We start from the raw sequence: 26517 nt of genomic DNA, 5'->3' as shown, positions 1-26517 counted from the left end.
CTGCCTCTCTGCCTACTTGTGATCTCTGTCTGTCAAATAAATAAATAAAATCTTAAAAAAAATTAGATAGTTGTGATGGTTGTACAACCTGGTGAATATACTAAAAAAACAAACCAAAAAACCTCCACCACACTTGGATTGTACTCTTTAAAAAAGAGTAAATGTTGTGGTATGTGAAATAGATCTCAAACAAACTGTTAAAAAAACAGATTTTATTTAATTTGAGGGTGAACTGAAGCCAGCCAGACCCAGGCTTCCCAACTCTTCCTTTCAGTTTCCATCTTTCATAAAATAAAAAAATTATAACAACAAAAATTGTAATAGACAACATGACAAAGGAATAGTGCGATATATATTAGGAATTGGGATGGTCCAAAGAATTTTTCAGCCAACAGTTTGCACCTGCCTTGGTGGCGCAGCCAGGGAGGAGTTATGTGTGGGGCAGGTGGCCCAGGAGACAGCAGGGGCACCTGGGTGGCTCAGTCTGCTTGACTTGGATCAAGATCCAGTTCTTCATTGGGCTTGTTGCGCAGCCGGAGCTTGCTGAACTTCTTCCTCTGCCTGCAGCTCCCTCTGCTTGTGTTCTCTTTCTCTCTCTGACAAATATATAAAATCCTTTTACAAATTGAGGTATAATTGACATATAACATTATGTTTCAGGTGTACAGCATAATGATTCCATATTTGTATACACTGTGAAATGGTTACAACAACTCTAGTTAATATCCATCACCTTACACAGTTACAAAAATTAATAGCTTTCTGGGGCGCCTGGGTGGCTCAGTGGGTTAAGCCGCTGCCTTCGGCTCAGGTCGTGATCTCAGGGTCCTGGGATCGAGTCCCGCATCGGGCTCTCTGATCGGCGGGGAGCCTGCTTCCTTCTCTCTCTCTCTGCCTGCCTCTCAGTGTACTTGTAATTTCTCTCTCTGTCAAATAAATAAATAAATAAATAATCTTAAAAAAAAATTAATAGCTTTCTATAATTTTAATTTTACAACTTTTTCTGAGATATCAATTCCTCATGCAGAATACTGCCTGTAATCACAGAGGAAATGATAACCACTTTTCTGGAAAGAGATGAGATCATGGGTTTATGATACCCCTACATTTTGGTATTCATTTTTTAAAAATATTTATTTGAGAGAGAGAAAGTGAGACAGAGCATGAGCAAGGAGAAGGTCAGAGAGAGAAGCAGACTCCCCGTGGAGCTGAGAGCCCGATGCGGGACTCGATCCCGGGACTCCAGGATCATGACCTGAGCCGAAGGCAGTCGTCCAACCAACTGAGCCACCCAGGTGTCCCCATTTTGGGATTCAGAGCACACTTCGCATGCCTGCTCCACCCGTGAACACTGCAGACATTGTCCTGTATCAAAATAGTATTTCTTTCATTGTTCTGCTTTTGAGATCAATGTCAGATCTTAAAGGAAGTGAATATAAGGACAGTGAATAAAAGACGTGAATGGATAAAAGCTCACCACACGACATCGTAGGTTACACAGATCCATATGTGTACTCTTGCTTCAGGGTAGCACATCTTCCTCCATCTTCCTTGTCATGCCTCTATCTGGAGTACTTTCCCTCTTGTCGCTGTACATACACGGTTCATTTGCTAGTAGTGGCTAATTCTTCAGAGCGCATGCATTTGAATTACAGTACAGTGGACACATTTTGTGACTAACTGGAAAACTTTGTGCATTTCGATCTGTAGCCTTTGGGAGCACCCGAAAGAATATGTTTAGCTTCTGAGAGCACGCTGAACTTCCTGGACTCTAAAAAAACATGTCTCCAAATAGGTGCTCAGTTGCAGTCAGACCCTCCAGAAACCTAAGTGCGGCCTCTTTCGGAAGGAGCTAAGTTCCCCTTGGGACCTAGAACCTCTGTTTCCCAGTGTCCTCTGGCGCCGAGGGGCTCTTGAATTAGGCGTCCCTAACCAGAACTAAATTTCGCAAAACTGATCTTAAAGCTCCGTTCTATATGTATTTAAAAACCAGCAAGGTAATAGTTATTAGCTCTCAGATATGACTGGACAGAGAAAGATTTAGTGGTGGTGTGTATCCGTTTGATTTTGTGGCTCTGGGGAACACATGAAATAATGTGTCTACAAGCATGTCTGTGATTGGTCCAGAGCATACTTCACGAAATCCGGATGCGGGCCCCGGCCCAGCAGAGAAGTCCCACTACACCTTGGAGCAATAGGGCGTACCACTGACCACGCCCTTCGCAGTGGTCCCTCGCCTTTCCCAGGAACCTCCTCCCAGAGCCACGAACCTGGAGCTTTGGCTCATAGAGAACTACATTACCCAAAAACCTAAGCGCCGCAGTCCAAGGAAGGCCCGGGAGAGGGGCGTTTCTGTATGTGCGAAAGGCGGGTGGGCGGGACTTCCGGTATCTTCCCCGCGCGTTTGGTTGCTTTTTGCTAGCATCTGCTCAAGCCGGGGGGTTTGATTGCTTGTTCAGGCCGGAGGTGGAACGGTCGTCGCCGTTTCACAGACTAGTCGGAGGCTCGGGGTTGGCGACGTCCACCCACCGTGGCCCCGCGGCTGGGGCAAGACTTGTTTGCTTCCCCGACCTAGACCCAGGCCGCTCCGGGCTCCGCTTCGTCCACCGATTCGGATGGCGGCGGCCGCGCCCAGGGACTCGGCTGAGGTAAACGCTCGTCCCCCCGTTCCTCCCCGCCGCCCCCCACCCCTACCCCGAAGGCCCTTGGCGCGGGGTGCCAGCTCGCGGCCCTGTGGCCCCGGCCCCGGTGTCCGGGACAGGGAGTCGGGGGTGGGCGGGGGCGCATGTGTGTGCGCCGGCTGGCTTCATGCGGGAGCAGGCTGCGAGCGGGAGCGGGCTCCGGGCTGAGGGGCTGGCGGGGCGGGGGCTGCAGAGGGCCTGAGGCGGGAGGATTCTGCCCTCAGGGGACGGAGCGTGAGGCGGCAGCACGCCTTTCCTGAGAAGTTGTATTCTCATTGTGAGGACTCTGGGAGCTGTAGGGATTTTGAGTAGAAGAAGGACTTGATGTCATTGGGGACTAAAAAAGTAGCCACGTTTTTCCACAGAGCAAAGCAGATTAGGTTGGGGCGTGAATGTGGATTCTTAGAGACCGGTGAGAGGGCTGGTGCAGCGAACTCCCAAGAATGTTCTGAGGGTGGGTGAACCAGAGTAGTGCCAGAAGAGAGGGAGGAAGTGGTCAGAATCCGGATAGATTTTAAAAATAGAACCAACGGGCTGTTACTGCATCAGATGTGGGTGTGATTGATAGTGAGGAGTGTAAAACCAAGTCTTTATTTTTTTTTTTTTAAAGATTTTATTTATTTATTTGTCAGAGAGAGAGCGAGCGAGGGCGAGCACAGGCAGACAGAGTGGAAGGAAGAGTCAGAGGGAGAAGCAGGCTCCCTGCGGAGCAAGGAGCCCGATGTGGGACTCAATCCCAGGACACTGGGATCATGACCTGAGCCGAAGGCAGCTGCTTAACCAACTGAGCCACCCAGGCGTCCCAAACCAAGTCTTTATTTGTGCTGTTCTTTTGTTTTTCATGAATGTCTTGTGAAAATGGAAATCAGGAGGGCAAGGTAGGGAGGTTTCAGAGGGATCATAAATTGAATTTTGGACATGGTTGATTCTGAGATGTCTTGGGGTAGACGTGTCCCATGGGGACCAGGGATGGAAGGTGTAGGGTTCCGGGAGAATGGGCTGGGTTTCCAGATAGCCACAGGGTGAGAATCGTGGTCTGGACTAGGCCAGGGCCTGGAGATCAGATTTAGGGGTAGCAGTCTTAGGTATATTATTTTATTTATTTTTATTTTTGTTTTTAAAGATTTTAAATTAATCTGTACACCCAGCATAGGGCTGGAGCTTGGATCAAGCCTGGACCCCACGATTAAGAGTCCTGAGTTCCACCGACTGAGCTAGCTAGGTGCCCTTTTAGTATGTTATTTTAAATGGTCCCTGGTGTGAAATGAAGGAACTGTCCCTTGGGGTGAGGGTAGTAGGGGAAGAAACATGCGCGTTCCTGACACTTTGCACCAGAAAGAAGGAGCCCTGGCATTTGAGAAGGTTCTGTCGGGCTGCATGAAGAGAAGGCTCTTGGGCGTTCAGATCCTGGCCTGGGATAGTGACCCACCAAGGTTGGGGTGCTGCAAAATTGCTACAGTCTAATGACCTCACCTTTACTTTTGAACAACTTGTCCTAAGAGAAACAAACACACATTGAAAAGTTCCTCCAGTGCTAGCAGTGATTCTACTTCATTCAGTCTTGCCAAGGACTTAAAATACCTCAAATACCGTATGATAGATTGTCTTAGCCTCTTTATGTTTTTTTACTAAAATTTTCCATGGACAAACTCATTGGGGGGATCTTGCCTCACAGGAGAGTCCTACCAAAGCATTCCTCTAAGTGGGGGAAGCAATAAGAGGGAGAGACGAATCATGAGAGACTATGGATACTGGGAAACAAACCGAGGGTTTTAGAGGGGAGGGGGGTGGGGGAATGGGTTAGCCTCTTGTTGGGGATATTAAGGAGGGCAGGTATTGCGTGGAGCACTACATGTTATATGTAAACAATGAATCATGGAACACTGCATCAAAGATTAATGATGTGGGGCACCTGGGTGGCTCAGCGGGTTAAAGCCTCTGCCTTCAGCTCAAGTCATGATTCCAGGGTCCTGGGATCGAGCCCCTCATCGGGCTCTCTACTCGGCAGGGAGCCCGCTTCCTCCCCTCTCTGCCTGCCTCTGCCTACTTGTAACCTCCGTCTGTCAAATAAATACATAAATAAATAAATCTTTTTAAAAAACCACAAAACTAATAATGTACTGTGTGGTGACCAATGTAACACAATAAAAAAATTAAAACCAAAAAAGCCCCAAAACATTCCTCTAATACAAGTTGTTCCAACCCAAGAGATGTTTCTGTTTACATGGCCTAAATGTGATTTTTATGAGTATAGTGGAGGCACAACTCCACCTGTAACTGTCTTAGCTTGGACTTTTTTTTTTTTTTTGTAAAGATTTTATTTATTTACTCGACAGAGAGAGATCACAAGTACACAGAGAGAGAGAGAGAGGAGGAAGCAGGCTCCCCACTGAGCAGAGAGCCCGATGTGGGACTCGATCCCAGGACCCTGAGATCATCATCCAAGCTGAAGGCAGAGGCCCAACCCACTGAGCCACCCAGGTTCCCACCCCCCTTTTCTTTAAATTGAAATATAGTTGACACAGAATGCGTTAGTTTCAGTGTACAAGTCAGGTTTATACATTATTGGCTGGGACTCAAGAAGCACATTAACAAGAGAAAAATAGTTTATTGATGTGTGCAACACAGATGGGAGAAACCTAAATCAAAAGTAGCTCAAAATGGTGGCTCAGGATTCCAGTTGATGTAGCATTTTCTTTCTTTTTTTTTTTTTTTTTTCTTTTAAAAAATTATTTATGGGACGCCTGGGTGGCTCAGTTGGTTAAGCAGCTGCCTTCGGCTCAGGTCATGATCCCAGCGTCCTGGGATCGAGTCCCACATCGGGCTCCTTGCTCCGCAGGGAGCCTGCTTCTTCCTCTGACTTTGCCTGTGCTTGCTCTCGCTCGCTCTCTCTCTGACAAATAAATAAAGAAAATCTTTAAAAAAATAAATAAATAAATAAATAAATAAAATAAAAGATTATTTATTTATTTATTTGACACAGAGAGAGAGAGATCACAAGTAGGCGGAGGCAGGGGATGGGAAGCAGGCTCCCCACTGAGCAGAGAGGCTTAACCCACTGAGCCACCCTGGTGCCCCTGTTGTAGCATTTTCAACAAAGAACAATAAATCTGTAGAGAAATGACAGGAAGAAAAGTAATGTTAGACTTTCAAGGGCAGCCCAGTGTGGGACTCAATCCATCATTACCGGAACCCAAGACAGATGCTTAACTGACTGAGCTATCCAGGCGTCCCCCTTCCAGGGGGTTTTTAAGACAATATTCACTGAAATCAGTTCTCTTATTTAACCCTATTTGTGAAAGTCTGCTTAAGATTATGGCCACACCAGGAGCACCTGGGTGGCTCAGTTGATTAAGCATCTGCCTTGGGCTCAGGTCATGATCCCAGGGTCCTGGGATGGAGTGTCATATCATGCTCCCTGCTCAATGGAAAACCTGCTTCTCCCTCTCATTCTGCTGTTCCCCCTGCTTGTGTGCTTTCTCTAAAAATAAATAAATACAATATTAAAAAAAATAAAAAGGTTATGACCACACCAATTCTAGTATGTAGGGGTGGGTTTACCCAAACCAAGTCCCAATTCTCTGACCCACCTTGGTATCCTACAGTTCAATTGAAATCTGACACTGTTTACCAGAAAATACTGTCAGATCTCACAGGTTAAGGATTTAGTCCTCTAAGACTGACTGCACTTCCCCCTTCAGGCACCAGTCACACATCCATGTTCTCATCTCTTGTTTCTGACCAACTTGCTGTAGTCTGGAGGCTCCAATGACCCCCAGCCATCTCAGGTCTGATTAATTTACTAGAGTGGCTCACAGAACTCAGGGAAACATTTTACTTAATAGATTAATGATTTATTGTAAAAGGATATAATTCAAAAATAGCCATATGAAGGGTGAGGTATGTGGAAAGGCACAGAGCGTCTGTGCTCTTTCCTGATACACTGCTCTCCCTGAATCTCCACTTGTTCACCAACCCGGAAGCTCTCTGAACCCTGTCTCTTTGGGGTTTTATGGAGGTTTCATTATATGGGCATGATTGATTAAATCCTCAGCAGTTAATGATTGATTGAACTCAGTCTCCAGCCATTCAGATCTCCAGAGGTCAGGGGTAAGACTAAAACTTCCAACCCTCCAATCATATGGTTGGTTCTCTTGGCAACCAACCCTCATCCTTACTTAGATGCCTTCCAAAAGTCACCTCATTAACAAAAGAAAAGACATCTTTTCTCTCATCATTTAGGAAATTCCAATGGTTTTAGAAGCTCTGTGCCAGAAACAGGGACAAAGATCAAATATATATTTCTTGTGAATCACAGTATCACACTGACCTGGTAAATACACCTATGTTCATAGAGAATTCAGAAAACTTTTCATCTGTGTTGTGACTTTATTTTTGCCTTAGTGAATGTGTTTAAATGCTCAGTGATAAAAACCCAAAATGATTATCTTGTGAATGTTATGTTCTTTTTTTTGAATATTATATTCTATTTTTTAAAAAAACCTTTTTATTTATTTGATGGAGAGAGAAATCACAAGCAGGGAGGCAGAGGGAGAGGGGGAAGCAGGCTCCTCACCCAGTGGAGAGCCCGATGCAGGGCTCGATCCCAGGACCCTGAGATCATGACCTGAGCCGAAAGTAGAAATTTAACCCACTGAGCCACCCAGGTACCCCTGAATATTGTATTCTTAATATCACCTATATAGTTATTCTCCAATTTCTCTCTGAGAGAATAGGCAAGAGCAAGTAACTTACACGTTTGTACCCACAATTCTTTTCAGTTTTTTACTTTAAATATTTTATATATTTGAATTATAAATAGATTGTCATACTATATTAAATGCATAGGCAAACTCTGTGCAGTCTGTAATAAATGATCCTTCATTACAAAAATAGAGAAAAGCTAAAAGGAGTGGAATGAAGTAAGACACAAATACTAAGAAGAGGGTTGGAGTGATTATATTAATATAAGAAATTGTCAACTTTAGGGAAAGTAATATTACCAAAGATAACATAAGGACATTTAAAATATTAGATAAGGGGCGCCTGGGTGGCTCAGTGGATTAAGCCGCTGCCTTCGGCTCAGGTCATGATCTCAGGATCCTGGGATCGAGTCCCGCATCGGGCTCTCTGCTCAGCAGGGAGCCTGCTTCCCTCTCTCTCTCTCTCTGGCTGCCTCTCTGTCTACTTGTGATTTCTCTCTGTCAAATAAATAAATCTTTAAAAAAAAAAAAATAAAATAAAATAAAATATTAGATAAAATTTTTTTTTAAAGATTTTATTTATTTATTCGACAGAGATCACAAGTAGGCAGAGAGGCAGGCAGAGAGAGAGAGAGGAGGAGGAAGCAGGCTCCCTGCCAAGCAGAGATCCCGATGTGGGGCTCGATCCCAAAATTTAATCAAGAAAATGTAAGAATGCTAAATGTATTTGTACATAAGAATAAGCCTTCAAAAATTCTTTAAAAATATTTTTTTCCATTTTTATTTTTTCCTAAAGGAGACAGAAAGCACACACAAGTGGGAGGGGCAGAGGGAAAGGGAGAGAGAATCTCAGGCAGACTCAGCTGAGCTCAGAGCCTGACTTGGGGCTTGATTCCTTGATCCTGAGATCACGGCCTGAGTGGAAACCAAGAGTCAGAGGCTTAACTGACTGAGCCACCCAGGTGCCCTTTAATTTTATTATTATTTTTTTAAGTAATCTCCATGCCCAAAGTGGGGCTTGAACTCAAAACCCCGAGATCAAGGGGTGCATGGTCTACCAGTGGAGCCAGCTAGCAGCCCCCCAAATTATTAATAGAGTAGACCCCAAAACTGTAAGGATATAGAAGACACCACCAATATCATCGGCTAACTTGATTCAATAGATACGCATAAAACATTGCTCCATATTTCAGCAGAATGCACATTCTTCTCACCTACACATGGAATATTCACCAGCATAAACTAAATGCTGGGCATAAAATAAATTTCAGTAAGTTTAAAATTGAATTATACAGAATATATTATCTGTAACAGCAAAAACACAGATATTGAAATTTTACAGAACACTTAAGTTACCAAAAAGTAAAGACATAAGGGAAAGCAGTAGAGAATAAACTGGGAGCATCGTTTTGTAAAACAGGCAAGGGTGATTTGAATATAGAGCTGAAAAGATAAGACAGATGGAATATGGATAAACATTGCTATTAGAATTGACGACTTCTATTTCATAAAGCTCAGACAGCCAAAATTTAAGAGTTAAGAGACACTGAAAGAGGTTTTTCTTCTGTGGAAGATAGCAGAGTAGGAGGATCCTGAGCTTACCTTGTCCCATGGATACTTAGGTAATATATACCTTAGTGTAAATAAACCAGAAAACAATCCAAAGACTGGGATAACAGATTCCCCACAGGTAAATGTAGAGAAGAGGCCACATCAAAAAGGGTAGGAAGGGCAGGGAACCAAACTGACCCACAAGACTATCTGTGGACGGGAGGGACACTGCAGGCACAGAGAATGGAGAGAAGCAGACCCCACACCAGGTACCCAGGGCACCAGGAACTCACACTGGGAAACTTAATACCCATCATATTCAGCTTTGAAAGCCAGAAGGGCTTAACTTCTTGAGTTCTTAAAATCAGGGTGCTTAATACCTGGACCTTTAAAAAATTGGTGGCTTTGAAGGGTGATAGGAAATGGAGTCCCTGCCCATGAAGAGATGCATAAAAACAGCTCCACTGAGATACAGCATAGAGGCAGCAGTTGGAAAAATGCCGTATGTATACTGAAAGGAGATTTATTTTCTGGTTTCAGAACACGTGCTTGAGGGGCAGGGATTTTTAGGTGACTTCTCAAAGGATAAAAGAGTTGTCACGTGCCATTTCCTTCACCTCCACCACTAGGCTAGAAACATGTACGCCTGCAGGACCACTGCAGAATGGACCCTCTTCATTGGCATGCCCCACCCTCTGTAATCCAGCCTTACTGGAGTCCATCCAAAGTGGCTGCAAGTCCCCTGCCACAGCAGAGCAGTGAAAACCCTGCTAGTACCGTGTGTGCCAGGTTCTCCTGTGGACCCCGCTCTGCAGTTCTCCAAAGTGACTTTGGGTCCTCTCCCACAAGCGGAACAGCACAGACCTTGCTAACATGCTTGCATTCTCCAGCAGTCCCATCCCTTCCCCTCCAACATGCTTTCTGTGGGACTGTATCAGAAGCAGCGCCTCAAGCGTGGCAGTGTGCAGGTGGTCTGGACAGGGGCTAGCACCATTGCAAAGTGACTTCTGTCCTGGGGAGAAGGGAAGATAAGCACACACAAGAGTTTGACTGCAGCCCCAGCACTGGGTTGGGGGCAGGCATTTGGGCTGATTGCAGGCTGCACCCACCAGTGAAAGCCTCAGGACAACACAGAGTGTCTTGCTGTTTGGTGCCTGGATCTGACTCAGATGCCTGGTCTGACTCAACTCAAACCCAGGATTGCCCCACACTGCCCCTTTAACAGTACAGGGACCAAACCCTGCCAGCAACGGGGAGAGAGCCATTGCAAGTGGCTTAACTGAAGGCAAAAGGGGCTCAGCTACAACAGTAGGGTGCACATAACACATGTAGGAGACGCTACTGAAGCACCAGGTTCTGGTGAAAAGTGACATCGCACTGCAGGGCGTGACAGAAACTTTTCTTCATAAGGAATACACGAGCAGTAAATCAGCCCTAGAAGAAATGTTGAAGGGGACTCTAAGTGGAAAGGAAAAGCTATAAACAGGAGTAAGAAAAGTAGGAAGATCAACAGCAGTACAATTAAATATAGCTATAAAAATCAGTAAATAGATTCACAATAGGATATAAAGTACAGCACCATAGACTTAAAATGTGGGGTGGAGGAAGGGGCGCCTGGTGGCTCAGTTGTTAAGCATCTGCCCTTGGCTCAGGTCATGATCCCAGGGTTCTGGGATCAAGTCCCACATCAAGCTCCCTGCTCTGTGGGAAGCCAACTTCTCCCTCTCCTACTCCCCCTGCTTTTGTTCTCTCTCTAGCTTACACTCTCTCTCTCTCTCTCTCTCTCTCTGTAAAATAAATAAATCTTAAAAAAGAATGGGTTCAGACTTGTGACTATCAGCTTAATATAGAGTGTTATATGGATAAAATATTATATGCAAACCTAATGGAAACCACAAATCAAAAACCAGTAATAGATATGCAAAAAAAGGGAGGGGAGAGAAATCTCTGTGTTTCACTAAAAGCCAGAAGACAATGAGAGTGGAAGCAAGGGAAGAAAGGAACAGAGGATTGCAAAAATAATTACAAAATAAGTAACAAAATGGCAGTAACTATCAAAAATTACTGTGAATGTAAATGGACCAAATGCTTCAATCAAAAGAAATAAGGTGATGGATTGGGTAAAAAAGTAAGACCCATGTATACACTGCCTGCAAGAGGCTCAGTTATGACCCCAAATACATGCAGGTTGAAAGGAAAGGGATGGGAAGGCATTCATCATGGAAATGGAAAGAAAGCTAAGGTACCAATACTTATGTCAGAAAAAATAGGCTTTAAAACAAAGACTGTAATGAGACAAAGCAGGGCACTGTATAATTAGAACAATCCAGCAACAAGATATAGTAATTTTAATTATTTATGAACCCAACGTGTGAACACCCAAATACATAAAGCAGTTAAACATAAAGGAGTAACTAATCGTAATATAATAACATTAGAGGACTTTAACACCCTAATTACATCAGTGGACAGATCATCTGAACAAAGTCAAGGAAACAGTGACATTGAATGATGCTTTGGATCAGATGTAACTAACATATATTCAGAACGTTTCATCCTGAAACAACAGAATATACATTCTTCTCAATTGCATGTGGAATGTTACCCAGAATAGATCAAGCTAGGCCACCAAACAAGTCTCAACAAATTCCAAAAGATTAAAGTCATACCATGCATCTTTTCTGACCACAATGCTATTAAACTAGAAATAAACCACAAGAAAGAACCTGTAAAGAAGACAAATACAGGAACACAAATACATAAAAAGTCTGTAAAGCCACAGATAGGTGGCTCAAATTGTTGAGCATCTGCCTTCAGCTCAGGTAACGATCTCAAGATCCTGGGATGGAGCCACATGATGGGCTCCCAGCTCAGCAGGAAGTCGGCTTCTCCCTCTCCCTCTGCTTCTCCCTCTGCTTCTCCCCCTGCTTGTGCGCTCTCTGTCTCTCTCAGATGAATAAATAAAATCTTAAAAAAAAAAAAAGAACATGAATACATGGAGGTTAAATAACATCCTACTAAACAATGAATCAGTCAACCAAGAAATCAAAGAAGAAATAAAAAAATACATGGAGACAAATGAAAATGAAAACACAGCAGTCTCAGATCTTTGAGATGTAGCAAAAGCTGTCCTAATTGGAAATTTTATAGCAATACAGGCCTACCTCAAGCAGCGTGAAAAATCTCAAACCTAACCTTAACACCTAAAGGAGCTAGAAAAAGAGCTAAAGAAACCCCAAACCAGTAGAAAGAAAGAAATGATAAAAATTAGAGCAGGAATACAATAGAAATTAAAAACAGAACAATCAATGAAACCAGGAGCTACGTCTTTGAAAAGGTGAATAGAACTGATAAACCTTTAGCCACACTCATCAAAAATAAAATTAAATTAAAAAGAGGACTCAAAAAAAAAAAATAAAAAAAAAAATAAAATAAAAAGAGGACTCATACTAATGTAAAAAAAAAAAAGAGGACTCAAATAGAACCAAAATTGTAAAAGAAATAAAAACCAACACCACAGAAATACAAAGGATTATAGGAATATTATGAAACATATGTCAACAAATTGGACAATCTAGAGGAAATGGATAAATTACTAGAACCATATAACCTCCCAAAACTGAATCAGGAAGAAATAGAAAATTTGAACACACTGATTACCAGCAATGAAATTGAATCAATAATAAAAATCTTGCAATGGGGCGCCTGGGTGGCTCTGGTCATGTTCCTGGGTCCCAGGATCAGGCCCCATGTCAAGTTCCTTGCTCAGCTGGGAAGCCTGCTTCTCCCTCTTCCTCTGCCAGCTGCTCCCCCTGCTTGTGCTCTTTCTCTGTCAGATAAATAAAATCTTTAAAAAGAAAAAAATAAAAACCACCTCTCAACAAACATAAGTCTAGGGCCAGATGGCTTCTCAGGTGAGTTCTACCAAACACTGAAAGAAGAGTTAATACTTACTCTTCTTAAACTATTAAAAAAAATAGGAGAGGAAGGAAAGCTTCCACATTCATTTTATAAGGCTGGTATTACTCTGGTACTCAGACCAGATAAAGACACTACAGAAAAAGAGAACTACAGGCCAATATTTCTGAACATAGATGCAGAAATTCTCAAGAAAATGCTAGCAAACTGGGGGCACCTGGGTGGCTCAGTGGGTTAAGCCGCTGCCTTCGGCTCAGGTCATGATCTCATGGTCCTGGGATTGAGCCCCGAATCGGGCTCTCTGCTCAGCAGGGAGCCTGCTTCCTCTTCTCTCTCTGCCTTCCTCTCTGTCTGCTTGTCATCTCTCTCTGTCAAATAAATAAATAAAATCTTTTAAAAAAAATGCTAGCAAACTGAATCCAACCAGACATTAAAAGTATCATTCACTGTGATCAAATGGAATTTATTTCTGGGATGCAAGCGGATTCTTTATCATATATCATATCATATATCACATCATATCAACAAGAAATAGGATAAAAACCACACAATCCTTTGAATAGATGTAGAAAAAGTACTTGACAAAATAAACATCCACTCCTGATAAAAATCTACAACAGAGTAGTTTTAGAGGAAATATACCTCAACATGATAAAAGGCCATTTTGGAAAACCCACAGCTAATACTCAATGGTGAAAAACTAGGAGCTTCCCCCTAAGATCAGGAGCAAGACAGGGATGTCCAGTGTCACCACTTTTATTCAGCATTGTACTGGAAGTCCTAAAAAAAGCAATCCGACAACAAAAATAAAAGGCAGCCAAATTGTTTAAGGAAGAAGTAAAACTTTCACTATTTGCAGAGGATATGACACTTTATATAGAAAACCCAAAAGACTCCTCCAAAGAACTGCTAGAATTGATAAATGAATTCAGTAAGGTCACAGGATACATATCCATTACACTTTTATACACTAATAATGAAGTGGCATAAAGAGAAATTAAGAAACAATCTTAATTATAATTGCACCAAAAGTAACAAAATTTCTAGGGATATACTTAACCAAGGAGGAAAAAGGCCTGCACTATGAAAAGTATAAAACACTGTTGAAAGAAAGTGAAGATGACAGATACTCTGTGCTCATGAATTGGGAGAGCAAATATTGTTAAAATGTCCCTATTGCCTAGAGCAATCTACACATTTAATGCAATCCCTGTTAAAATACAAAACAGCATTTTTACAGAACTCGAACAAATAATCCTAAAATTTGTGCGGAACTATAAAAGACCCGAGTAGCCAAAGCAGTCTTGAAAAAGAAGAAAAAAACTAGAGGTATCACAATCTCAGATTTCAAGATCTATTACAAAGCTCTAGTATTCAAAACATTATGGTACTGGCAGAAAAGTAGACACATAGATCAGTAGAACAGAACAGAGAGCTCAGAAATAAACCCACCATTATATGGTCAATTAGCCTTCAGCAAAGGAAGCACAGATACTCAAAGCGAGTCTCTTCAATAAATGGTGTTGGGAAAGCTGGACAGGTGTATGGAAAACAATGAAACTGGATCACTTTCTTACACCATACTCAAAAATAAACTCAAAATGGGTGAAAGACCTAAATGGAAGACCTAAAACCATAAAAATTCTGGAAGAAAGCGCAGGTAGTAATTTCTCTGACGGACCATGGCAACATTTTTCTAGATAGGTCTCCTAATGCAAGGGAAACAAACAAAAATAAAATATTGGGACTACATTCAAATAAAAAGTCTTTGCAGAGTGAAGAAAACAACCAAGCAAAAAGACCACCTACTGAATGGAAGAAAATATTTTAAAATGATATGTCCAGTAAAGGGTTAATATCTAAAATATATAAAGGACTTACACAACTCAACACCAAAAACCAAATAATTTAGTTAAAAAATGGGCAGAAGACATGAACAGACATTTCTCCAAAGACATCCAAGTGGCCAACAGACCCATCTCAAAATCACTAGTTGTCAGGGAAATGAAAATCAAAACCACAGTGAGCTATCACACCTGTCAGAATGGCCAAATTCAAAAACACAACAGCTGTTGGTCTGCACTGTTGGTGAGAATGCAAGCTGGAAAGTGATATATATATCCCCAAAGGATACATTATTCAGCTGTAAAAAAGAATGAAACTTTGCCACATGGGATATTGTGGTTGGGTCCACTGCTAAGTGATACTGATCAGAGAAACAAATACCATATAATTTCAGTCATATGTAGAATTTAAAAAAAAATTTTTTTAAATATTTTATTTATTTATTTGACAGACAGAAATCACAAGTAGGCAGAGAGGCAGGCAGAGAGAGGGGGAGGGAAGCAGGCTCACCGCCGAGCAGAAAGCCTGATGCGAGGCTACATCCTAGGACCCTGGGATCAAGACCTGAGCCGAAGGCAGAAGCTTTAAGCCACTGAGCCACCCAGGCGCCCCCATATGTAGAATTTTTTAAAAATATTTTATATATTGGGCGCCTGAGTGGCTCAGTGGGTTAAGCCACTGCCTTCGGCTCAGGTCATGATCTCCGGGTCCTGGGATCGAGTCCCGCATGGGTTGGTGCTTCCCTCTCTCTCTCTCTCTCTGCCTGCCTCTCTGCCTCCTTGTAATCTCTGCCTGTCAAATAAATAAATAAATAAAATCTTTAAAAATATATATTTTATTTATTTATTCGACAGATCACAAGTAGGCAGAGAGGCAGGCAGAGAGAAAGGAGGAAGCAGGCTCCCCACTGAGTAGAGAGCCCAGTGTGGGGCTAGAGCCCGATGTGAGACTAGAGCCTGATGTGGGGCTCGATCCCAGGCCCCTGAGGTTATGACTCCAGCCGAAGGCAGAGGCTTAACCTACTGAGCCACCCAGGTGCCCCTGTATGTGGAATTTAAGGGGAAAAAAAAACAGACATGAGAAAAAATGAAACTGAAAACAAGACCCTTTTTTTTTTTTTTTTTAAGATTTTATTTATTTACTTGAGAGAGAGACAGTGAGAAAGAGCATGAGCAAGGAGGTCAGAGGGAGAAGCAGACTCCCCATGGAGCTGGGAGCCCGATGCGGGACTCGATCCCGGGACTCCAGGATCATGACCTGAGCCGAAGGCAGTTGTCCAACCAACTGAGCCACCCAGGCGTCCCTGAAAACAAGACCCTTAAATGTGGAGAACAAATGTGGTTACCAGATGGGAGGTGGGTGGGGGATGGGTGGAAAAGCTGAAGCGAATTAAGAGTACCCTTGGGGGCACCTGGGTGGCTTGGTGGGTTAAAGCCTCTGCCTTCGGCTCAGGTCACAATCTCAGGGTCCTGGGATCAAGCCCCGCATTGGGCTCTTTGCTCAGCAGGGAGCCTGCTTCCCTTCCTGCCTCTCTGCCTACTTGTGATCCCTCTCTCTCTGTCAAATACATAAAATATTTTTTAAAATAAAATAAAAAATCTCTTAAAAAAAAAAAGGGGGTACCCTTAGGATGATCACTGAGTAATGTGTAGAATTGGTGAATCACTAGATTGCCCATGTGAAACTAATATAACACTTTGTTAATTATACTGGAATTTAGAAAAAAGGTGAGAGAGGGTATCACCAATGTCTAACATTGTGAAGGGATCAACACATAGTCCATACAGAGAAATCGTATTAATCAGAGCAAGAAATAAGACTCATCTAAATGGACAAAATACGAGTGGTCAATGGAAGGGGGAACCCAAGTGGCTATCAGACCTATGAAAATATATACACATTTAAATTTAGGAATTCATCGAACACATAGTAGAATGTAAAGACAGTTCTAATTCATCTGAAGTTTTTGCTAGAACTAACCTCACAAATATAGACAGAAATAGCAGTAAGACTGTATTAATAACATTCAGCAGTGTATAAAATGTACTGTACACTATAACCAAGAGTGATGTATTCCAGTCATGCCAGGTTGCTTTAATTTTTGATGACAAAGAGTGTTATCTAACATATTAGCAGCTTAAGAAAAATCATCAATTTGTGCAGAAAAATAACTAGCATAAGTGAATAACAGTGCTATGTGTAGGTTCTCTTACATAAATCTGTAAGTACACATGTAGGAGGTAGGTACAGATGTGATTTGAACTTTAGTCTAGTGGTCAACAATGTGTAGAACACAACTGAATTATAAAATTTTACAGATCAATTCTATACCATCAAATAATAAAATTCTTAGTAATGAATATCAAATGTTTAATTTCTTTCATTAACATTAATATTCATTTCCAAATACTTTATTGAAAACTACAAAGTTGTCTGAATATTACTGAAAACTTCATTATTGAAACTTACAAACACTTCTGCTGAGAGAAATTAAAGGTGTCCTAAATAAATGGTGTGGTATTTTCCATAGAATTTGGTGGTTTCACTTTTTCTCCCTGGAAGTGTACAGTACTCCCTTGGGTCTTCAGTATTAAAGGACATGAACTTCCTCGACATGGAACCTGGTGAGTGCGGGTCAGGAATTCAGTCTGAGCATCCATAGACTAGAGAGACTCCCTGAGGCCCAGTTTACCTCAGGACAGTTGGAGAGGTTTGAGGGGTGAGTTTCTGGTTCCCACTGGAGATGAGCGCACAGAACCTTCTGAATCATTAGTGCAGATTAAGGGGGTGTGTGTGGGTGGTCAGGAGTTACTTTCTTCCAATGTGAAGGGTTTCAAGTGGTGTTGGGAGAATGACCAAAAGATAGCTTGTAGTTTCCCAGGCAAGAACCCCAACCACCCTGTGTTTTAGATGCTATTGTTTCCCCCATGTCAGCAATGAGGAGATGGAGGCTTAGAGAGGTACTCTTAATTCGCTCTAGAGCTCAGGCCCTGAAGTCAGATGCCATCTGCCAGATTGCATTGCCAATTTGAACCCAAACACCACATGATTGGTTATAATTCAAGTTCAACATTTCTGAATTTGAACATAAGATCTAGAAGAAGTGTGCTACAAAATTTTAAATGATGTCCTCCTTTAGCTACCATTTATTCCAAAGGAAAAAATATTTCTTAAATTGTAAATCTTGAACTACTTTGCTTAGAATAACATAACCTTTGTGCAGTGGGCTACTCAAAATGTATAACAGCATTCTGATGTTTGATAACTTTTCTCTTGGAATAATTTTGAATGTCACAGATTGTACACACTATGCCATCCTGTAAAATTTTTAACCATTCCTGTTAAGGCTACTTGTTAGTCTGGGTATGGGTATGGGTTTTGATAGATACTGTCTTTAACTCTGCAGGTAGACAATCTGGATTCATTTCCACCTCATGGGTGCATGAGAGCCCTGTTTTGTGGTGATGAGGTTCATTTACATATAACATCACGGAGATGTAGGTACTATTTTTTCTTGTCATTTTAAAGAATGTAGCATTACTTGTGAGGAACATGTAAATATCATCACAGAGGTCTGCCAGGGAAGTTTTGTCTTCATTTTTTATTTTGTATCACAGAGTCCCAAATTAGGAGCCGTGAGGCGCACCTGGGTGGCTCAGTGGGGTAAGTGTCTGACTCTTGGTTTTCGCTCAGGTCATGATCTCAGGGTCCTGGGATTGAGCCCCAGGTTGGGCTCCACGCTCAGTGGACAATCTGCTTGTGGATTCTCTCTCTTTTTTCTCTTTCACAAATAAATAAATCTTTAAAAACGATTAGGAGGGTGAGGCTGGGATATACAAATCCTGAACCTCTGAAATAGCCAGAGACCGTTCATTCATGGCTTAGGACATGGTCCATCGGCTGGAGACTTGAAGAGGAGGTGTGGAGTGCAAAATATGGCTTGGGAGCAACTGGCAGGCTCAGCATACCTTAGGCTTTCAGTAAATGGTACCTTCAACTTCTACCTGCTGATGACCCTGGCTTCCTTCCTGAGCTCCTCAGAGTGGTGGTTACTACAATACCCAGAAGGCTCTGCTTTGTGAGGTGGCAACTCCCCGCCAGTGATGGCCCAGGAGAAGGGGTCTTTTTCTGTCTGTGCTTCAATCACAACAGAACTTCTGGAGTTATCTTCGTGGTGGCTCTGTTGTTTTATTTTGTTGGTTTGTTTTCAGAGAGGACTGTGTATTGGGAGGCAGGTGGGCCAACCTGGGAGACTTGCTCAGAGAGTTAAGGCAGGATTCCCACAGGCAGAGGAGACTGACTGCTGGGAACTATGGTTAGTCAGAGATCATGGAGCACCCTCCCCCCGCCCCACCAGAGGGCAGCGTTCAGATTAAGTCAAATGGTGTGAAACCCGTGTGCAGGAAATCAAGGGAATGCTAAATTCTGCCTCTCTAACATGACCAAAGCTATAGCACGGAAAGGTGCACAGAGGCCCTTTGAGCTGTGGAGGAAAGTCACGGGCACTGATTGGATGTGCTTAGCTTTGAGATTGATCCCCTTCGGGCAATCCCAGGAGACCCAGGGGACTCTACAGCCTCTATCCCAACACAGTCAGCAAAACAGGTGTGAACTGCACTTAGTTGTGCTGCCAGCCTGGGCACAGTTATCCAAGCTGCTTCCAAATCTTTTCTCATCCTGGGAAGAAGTATTCAAAAAAAGGATTTTAAAATGTGTTGCTTCTTCTAAAATCAACATCCTAGTAACTTGGCTAAGCCTGTGCAGCTGGTGGCACAGAGGCACCCTTCCCGCCCCTGGCCCTACAAGTCAGCTGCATAAGGCCATTGGGCTGATGCTGGCCAAGCACACAAAGGTTAGTGGTTAAGAGGTAGCAGTGTCAAGGTCATTGTCCCACCCCAGCCCCCACCAGAGGTCACATGCTGGAAAAGTCCTGTCTTGAGCACACTTTCTTGTAGAGCCTAATGTCCTCAGATTTAGGAGGGGGTCCTGAAGTTTCCTGGGTTGGGTCCAGGGATGGGGGATGCTGTGATGTGAAGACCACTGATGACATTCAGAAAGACAGGGAAGGAGGTAGCGAACTTGCCTCAGAACATCAGGGTGAAGCCAGTGAATGTGACCTGGTTCCAGAGAAGGATCACAAAACTCTGGAGCCCCACCCCCACCGCAGAGGAGACAATGAAAGAGACAAGGAAGACAGCCCACAGTTCACTTGCACCACAAGTGGAGGTCTTCACACACCTTGGACATCATGACAAGGTCCAGGTCCAAATGGCAGCCATCATGGTGGCTATTCTGGCTACTGCTTTTTTTGCCCCTGCGCTGTAAGATTATTAGAGCCCCATGTGGTATGTTGGTTTCTAGGGGTGTAGATTGACCAACGGGTACACTAGCATCTTCATGTCCAGCCATTGTGCTGCTGCTCCTGTTTTATCCACAGGCTCCAGGAAGGACTGAACTCATGGCTCTGTGCTCACCTTCCTCCAGATGGGATTCGTCTTCCTTCATTCCGTCCACGGAATTGAGTCTGTGGGCCCTGAGGACATGAACTCAATCCAAACAAGCAGTTACGTGGAGAGATTCCCCAACAGGACCCAGAGACAGAAACCCATTGTAGGCAGGTCGAGGCGCTTGGAGGTGAGGCTGAGCTCTGTTCAACACACCACAGGTCTCATTCCTTTCGGGTGGAGACAGCAGAGGGCCAGGATCGAAGCCAAAAGGGTGAGCTCAGCCTCTGTTCTGAGGGTGACAGGAGCCATGGGAACTTGGAGTGGGCTCGGCAGGCTCCCCTGCTGCAGACTGTAGAAGATGGTGGAGGGCTGGGGTGCTGGTGGCGGCGGGGGTGGAGATAAAAGAAGCCGACCCAGTGGGGAACAAGCAAAGGCTATTGATTTAGAGCTTGCTGGCACCATCACATTGGCTGAGACTTAGAGGCAGGCAAGGCGGTAGGAAAGCTGACTGGCCCAGATGGGAAGCAGGCACAGAATTTCGGGAAGATGGCGCTTTCTACTGGCTCTTGTCGCTCCGGGTCAGTTGCAGTGGTTGTGGTTTGACTTCTGCTGGTTGTTGCAGAGGTGTGCACTATGGCAAAACCATCTGCAAGTCTCCCAAACAGAGGAGAGTAATCCGCTTCTTAGGGGAAAGGGGGAAGCTGGGAAGATTCTTACAAAAAGGCTGCTGAAGTAATCTGGGAGTTTGAAGGATAGTTGCTTCTCATTGGCTGGGCTGCGAGCTGTGCTCCTCTCTCATTGGCTGGGCTGAGTGTGATCCTCTCTTGTTGGTTGGGCTGAGAACTGTGATCCTCTCATTGGCTGGCTGTTGGGACGAGGTTGAGGAAAGGCTTTCCCCCTTATGGTATAGGATAGTGGTTTCCATGTGCAAGGTCTGTCTCCTCTTGTGTTTGCAGATGCCGCTGAGTGGTCAGGCATCTGAAAGGCCCCCTTCCCGCGCCTCCCAAGTCCATTTTAGTGAGGTTTCCCTTGTTAATTTTAACAGTAGTGAATTAATAGTTAAATACGTTATGAATGTTCAGCAAGATAAGTGTAGTCACTGTACAAAATTATTACAGTATTATTGACTGTACTTCTTATACTTTTCACCCCATGGCTTATTTTATAACTGGAAGAATGCTATATTTATATGTGGTCACACCGCAGGAGATCCAAGAAGACTAGGCCTGTAGTTCCGATGAGTATTGATGAACTATGTCGGTGATTGCTATGAAGGGGGCAGAACAGGTTGTATTTTCTGTTACTTTACTCAGGCCTGTTTTGTTTACCAAAGTGCTTTGTGGGAGGTGGGGGGGAGGCAGAGAAGACTCAAAGTTGTGAACATGCTGCAGCCCTCAACCGAACGGGCAACATCAGTTGTCAAATGGATGTTCAGAGGATTAGCTGGGGATAGGAAGGTCAGACTGTGAGGGCACAGCATGTGTATAATAGATAAAATAATGGCTTCCCACCCCATCCACGTTCTTTTTTTTTTTTTTTTAACATTAGTTTACATTTTTTTTTAAAGATTTTATTTATGTGTTTGGCAGAGAAAGAGAGATCACAAGTGGGCAGAGAGTCGGCAGAGGGAGGGGGGATGCAGACTCTCTGCTGAGCAGAGAGAGCCAGATGCGGGACTTGATCTTAGGACCCTGATATCATGACCTGGGCAGAAAGCAGAGGCTTTAACCCACTGAGCCACCCAGGCACCCCAGCTACGCATAGTCTAATCCCTTGAACCTCTGGCTGTGTTACCTCATGTGGCAAAAGGGATTTTAATGTGTGTGATTAAATTAAGTATATTAACAACATGAAGAGATTACCACTGGGCCCAATGTATTTGCAGGAGGATAGAGTCAGAGAAGATTTCAGGAAGTAAACAGGTCAGAGTGATAATAATTGCTGACTTTGAAGTTGAAGAAGGGGCAGGGAGTCAAGGAATGCAGAAGGTCTTGAGAAATTGGGAAAGATGAAGAAAGATTTTTTTGTAGAACTGCCAGAAGGAACACGATCCTGATGACATCTTGATCTTATCCTGGTGAATCCCATTTTGGATTTATAATCTTTACAACTGTAAGAAGAAAAATTTGTGTTGACATAAGTTGCAGAGCTGGTAATGATTTGTCACAGCAGCTGCAGGAAACTATAACAGTGTGCAGTGGAGAACTGGAAGAAGGCTGAGGGTACCTGAAATATGTGTATAGTCCTGGGTGCCTGAGACTGAAGAGAAGGTCCAGATCAGGAGGTCTTCAAGCAGGACTGGGGGCTTTCCTTTGGCAGTTGGGACCACTGGAGGTTTGGGGCAGGATGGGATCCCAGTTAAATGCTTGGTATTGCCAAGGATTCTCTCCACACTGTGTGCAGAGCGATATGTGAGGAGTCTGGTGTGCTGTCTCTGGTATGGGGGAGAAGAGTCGTGGTGAGTAACAGAAGCTGCGTGAGAGGTGTGGTCTGAGAATTGATGTGCACGATAGGAGTGAGTGGGAACTGATAGTCCTGCACCCCATTCCCAGGGGCTTCCGTGAGAACAGGGAGCTGGGCTTATGTCCTGGCATGATTTAGGGTCCCCCGGGGGGATTGGCTGGCATGGGGGGAAGAGGGTGAGCATGACGTTGTTGTGAGTAGACAGAGTGGGTATACTCAGTCAAGAGACTTCCTGGACTGTGCTGGCCATGTCATTGCAGGTCTGTGTGATCTCTGAGGATGTTTTTGTGTCCTTCTCCCGGGAAGAATGGATGCTCCTTGATGATTCTCAGAGACTTTTATATCAGGATGTGATGCTGGAGAACTTTGCACTTTTAGCCTCACTGGGTAAGGTCTGCATGCCAATCCCATCTGCTTTTTCTTTTTCTCCAGGGTCTGCTCTGTCCTTCCCATGGGCAGGTCATAAGCTCTGCTTCCTTGCCAGGTTTCCTGGAGTAGCGGCTGTGGGCGCCCGGTTTGCGCTGTACGGAGTGTTCTCATCTCCTAGCGAGCCAGTCCCAAAACCTTGCAGTGAAGGGTTGAGAGGCATGAGGTGTGGTTTGCCCAATGGATCCCATAGTTGTGCTCCTTTTGGGGGCCTGGTGAATCTGTCCAGAATGATGGCACTGCTATGCCTAAGGTTCTGCTTCCTTTCTGTAGGGGACATTTTCTGGAGCTTAATTGTACCAGGAGTTACAGGTACTCAAGTAGTCACTACTTATGGGTATCTTTGTGCAGTTCCTCCAAAACCCTCCTTCTAGGTTAAAAAAAAATTTTTTGTAAAGATTTTATTTATTCATTTTAGACAGACAGAGAGAGCATGAGTGGGGCAAGGGGCAGAAGGAAAGGGAGAGAATCCCAAGCAGACTCCATGCTGAGTGCAGAGCCCAACATGGGGCTTGATACCACGACCCCGAGATAATGACCTGAGCTGAAACCCAGTCAGACACTCAACCAACTGAGCCACCCAGGTGCCCTCCCCCACCCCACTGCCAAGGTTGTGTTTTTTTGTTTTGTTTTGGTAATAATTTTTTTTAACTTACGGAGTATCATAGGATGCCTTGCTCTGTCCAGTAGTGTCCGCTCACCTGTCATTTGTTTCTCTTAGGAATTACATATTCCAGATCGCACTTAGTCACCCCACTGGAGCAGAGGGCAGATCCTCGGATAGCTGACCAGGTGGATATGGCTCCAGCCACAGAAAGGAAGACTTGGAAGGGACCTGGACCTGGTGAGTGGATGCGAGGGAAGGGCATGATATCAAGGTTGGATTCAAAACTAGCAGTACTAACTTTTCATACCAGTGTTGGGCTTCAAGGCTGCTGGCTACACCGTATTTCTACCCATCCTTCCCCATTCTTGATACTGCAGCTTATCTCCTGTCTGCTTCTAGGCCCCTGCCGTGTTCTATATGCCCGGCATCCAGGCCCTGTCCTGGGATCAAGCCCCGCATTGGGCCCTCTGCCCAGCAGGGAGCCTGCCTCCTCCTCTCTCTCTCTCTCTCTCTCTCTCTCTCTCTGCCTGCCTCTCTGTCTACTTGTGATCTGTCTGTCAAATAAATAAATAAAAATCTTTAAATAAAAAAAGGAAAAAATAAAGAAAAATAAATAAATAAGTAACCCTTGAGCCCCAGATACACACTTGTTAGTGGGTCTTCCTGGGCTTGCACGTGCCCTTCTGCATAGCACTTCCCCATCTCCACAGCCAGAGACCTACTGGAAGCCACTTGCTGTACTCTGTCCACATATCCTTGTCCTCAGAAGGCTCCCTTCATTCAATGACTTTTGGAGACCCAGTTCTGCATTGCAACCCCTTCCTGAACCTTCCCCACCTCTCTTGTCCTATAAACGGTCCCACTGAGGTACTCCCGGATGTGTCGCATACATATTAACAATGGGGTCGCCCTTCCCAGTAAGTGTGACATGCATGTCAGCAGTACTTCTCTGCTTCCAGGTGGTTGGTCTGCGGTGGAGGATGAGGCCACGTCCCCTGAGCAGAGTGTTTCTTTAGAAGGAGTGTCACCGGTCAGGACTCCGGTGGCAGGTCTGAAGCTCCATCCCTGGGATGGATCTGGCTCAATATTGAAAGAAATCTTACACCTGACTGAATACCAGGGGGAGGAAGCCAGGCTGGAACCACACAGTGGTGGGGCCTGTTGGAAGCCTCCTGGGCTCAGGGCAAACGTCCATCAGCACCACACTGCAGAGAAACCCTTCAGAAGAGACGAGGACAGCGGCTCTGCAAAAATCTGCGGATTCCATGTGCCAGAGAAGACCTGTACACACAGTGAGGGTAGAAGGGACTTTCCAGCCACCTCAGACCTTCTTCAGCACCAGGTCTCCCATATTAGGACGAGGCCCCACAAGAGGACGAGGCCTGGGGGAGCCCTTCACCCTGGACAGCAGCATCACAGGTGCTTCGAATGTGGGAAATTGTTCACCCGCAAAGACACACTTACTCGGCACCAGAGAATCCATACTGGAGAAAGACCTTATGAGTGCAGCAAATGTGGGAAATTATTTAGCCAAAGCTGTGACCTTTTTAAACACGAGACCATACACACTGGAGAAAGACCTTATGAGTGCAGTGAATGTGGGAAATTCTTTAGACAGGTCTCTGGCCTGATTGAACACAGGCGAGTTCACACTGGTAAAAGACTCGACCAGTGCAGAAATTGTGGAAAATTCTTTAGTAGTAAGTCCAACCTCATTAGACACCAAGAAGTGCACACAGGGGCAAGGCCTTATGTATGCAGTACATGTGGGAAAGAATTCAGCTGCAAACACACACTTGTTTTGCACCAGAGGACTCACACTGGAGAAAGGCCTTATGAGTGCAGTGAATGTGGGAAGGCCTTTAGCCAAAGTTCCCACCTTAATGTACACTGGAGAATTCACAGCAGTGATTATGAGTGTAGCCGATGTGGGAAAGCATTTAGCTGCATCTCTAAACTCATTCAGCACCAGAAGGTTCACTCTGGAGAGAATCCTTATGAGTGCAGCAGATGTGGGAAAGCCTTTACCCAAAGGCCAAATCTCATTCGGCACTGGAAAGTTCATACTGGAGAACGGCCCTACGTGTGCAGCAAATGCGGGAAAGAGTTTATCCGCAAACACACACTTGTTCTCCATCAGAAAATTCATACTGGAGAAAAGCCTTAATACCACAGCAGTTGCGGGAAATCCTTTAGCCATTACCCCAACTTATTATCCATTTGCAAATTCCTGGCAGCAGACCTAGGACAGCCTTTACTACGGACCAAACTTTATCCAGCCCTGGAAAATCCACACCAGACAAAGGCCTCAGCGGTACAGGGAATGTGCCATCTCCTTGTTCAGTGTAGCAGCTCTCGTCAGAGAGGAGCTGCGAGAGTAGGCTTTGTGAGGGTGCCGTCATTCAGAAGTGGTACCTCACATGTATGAACCTCTGCGCAGGGGAGGCTCCTTGTAAGTGCCTGATACATCAGTGATATCAGGACCTGTATGTGCATTGTAAATTGTCAAGGCCCTTTGTCAGTGCTAAAAGCCATCCCACTACTACCATCTGCCCAAGTCCTGCGGTGCGTGTCGGTCACTCCAGCATGCTTAGGCAGGCGGACCTGTGCTGTCTCCGTAGTCCCTAGAAGGAGTCATGATCAACCTCCATGGTACATGGGGGGGCTCATTTCCTTACTTTTGTCTGGGTTAGGCATGGAAAAAATCAGCACACAAGATGGGTTTTCCAGGTAGCTTGCAAAGATTTATCCTCATGGACTTTCTCATCTCGTGTGATGCTCACTGTGGATGTGTGCAGTCTCACGGCCTTCAGCCCTGGAAGCACATACCTCACATCACTCATGTGTGAGTGCAATAATAAAGGGCTTATTCTTGA

General features: G+C 44.4%; 1 protein-coding gene across 6 annotated transcripts; it reads left to right on the top strand.

The window, feature by feature from the left end:
• The first annotated feature begins 2383 nt into the window (after nucleotides 1-2383).
• Nucleotides 2384-26517, top strand: ZNF671 (zinc finger protein 671). 6 transcript variants are annotated; one of them, XM_059381935.1, is made up of 8 exons: nucleotides 2384-2648; nucleotides 17229-17322; nucleotides 18105-18195; nucleotides 18316-18361; nucleotides 20136-20332; nucleotides 22869-22995; nucleotides 23756-23878; nucleotides 24601-26517. In XM_059381935.1, exons 5-8 carry the CDS (start codon nucleotides 20183-20185, stop codon nucleotides 25806-25808), a joined length of 1608 nt encoding a protein of 535 aa, XP_059237918.1. In that variant the 5' UTR covers nucleotides 2384-2648; nucleotides 17229-17322; nucleotides 18105-18195; nucleotides 18316-18361; nucleotides 20136-20182; the 3' UTR covers nucleotides 25809-26517. The 6 variants fall into 6 exon arrangements, with proteins under 6 accessions (XP_059237918.1, XP_059237919.1, XP_059237920.1 ...); XM_059381936.1 differs by having other exon boundaries at nucleotides 18105-18199; XM_059381937.1 differs by lacking the exon at nucleotides 17229-17322.

This window comes from Mustela nigripes, chromosome 17, assembly GCF_022355385.1.
Source record: "Mustela nigripes isolate SB6536 chromosome 17, MUSNIG.SB6536, whole genome shotgun sequence".
Taxonomy (NCBI): domain Eukaryota; kingdom Metazoa; phylum Chordata; class Mammalia; order Carnivora; family Mustelidae; genus Mustela; species Mustela nigripes.
The sequence above is the reverse complement of the archived record's forward strand: the minus strand, read 5'-3'. Positions and strand labels throughout refer to the sequence as shown.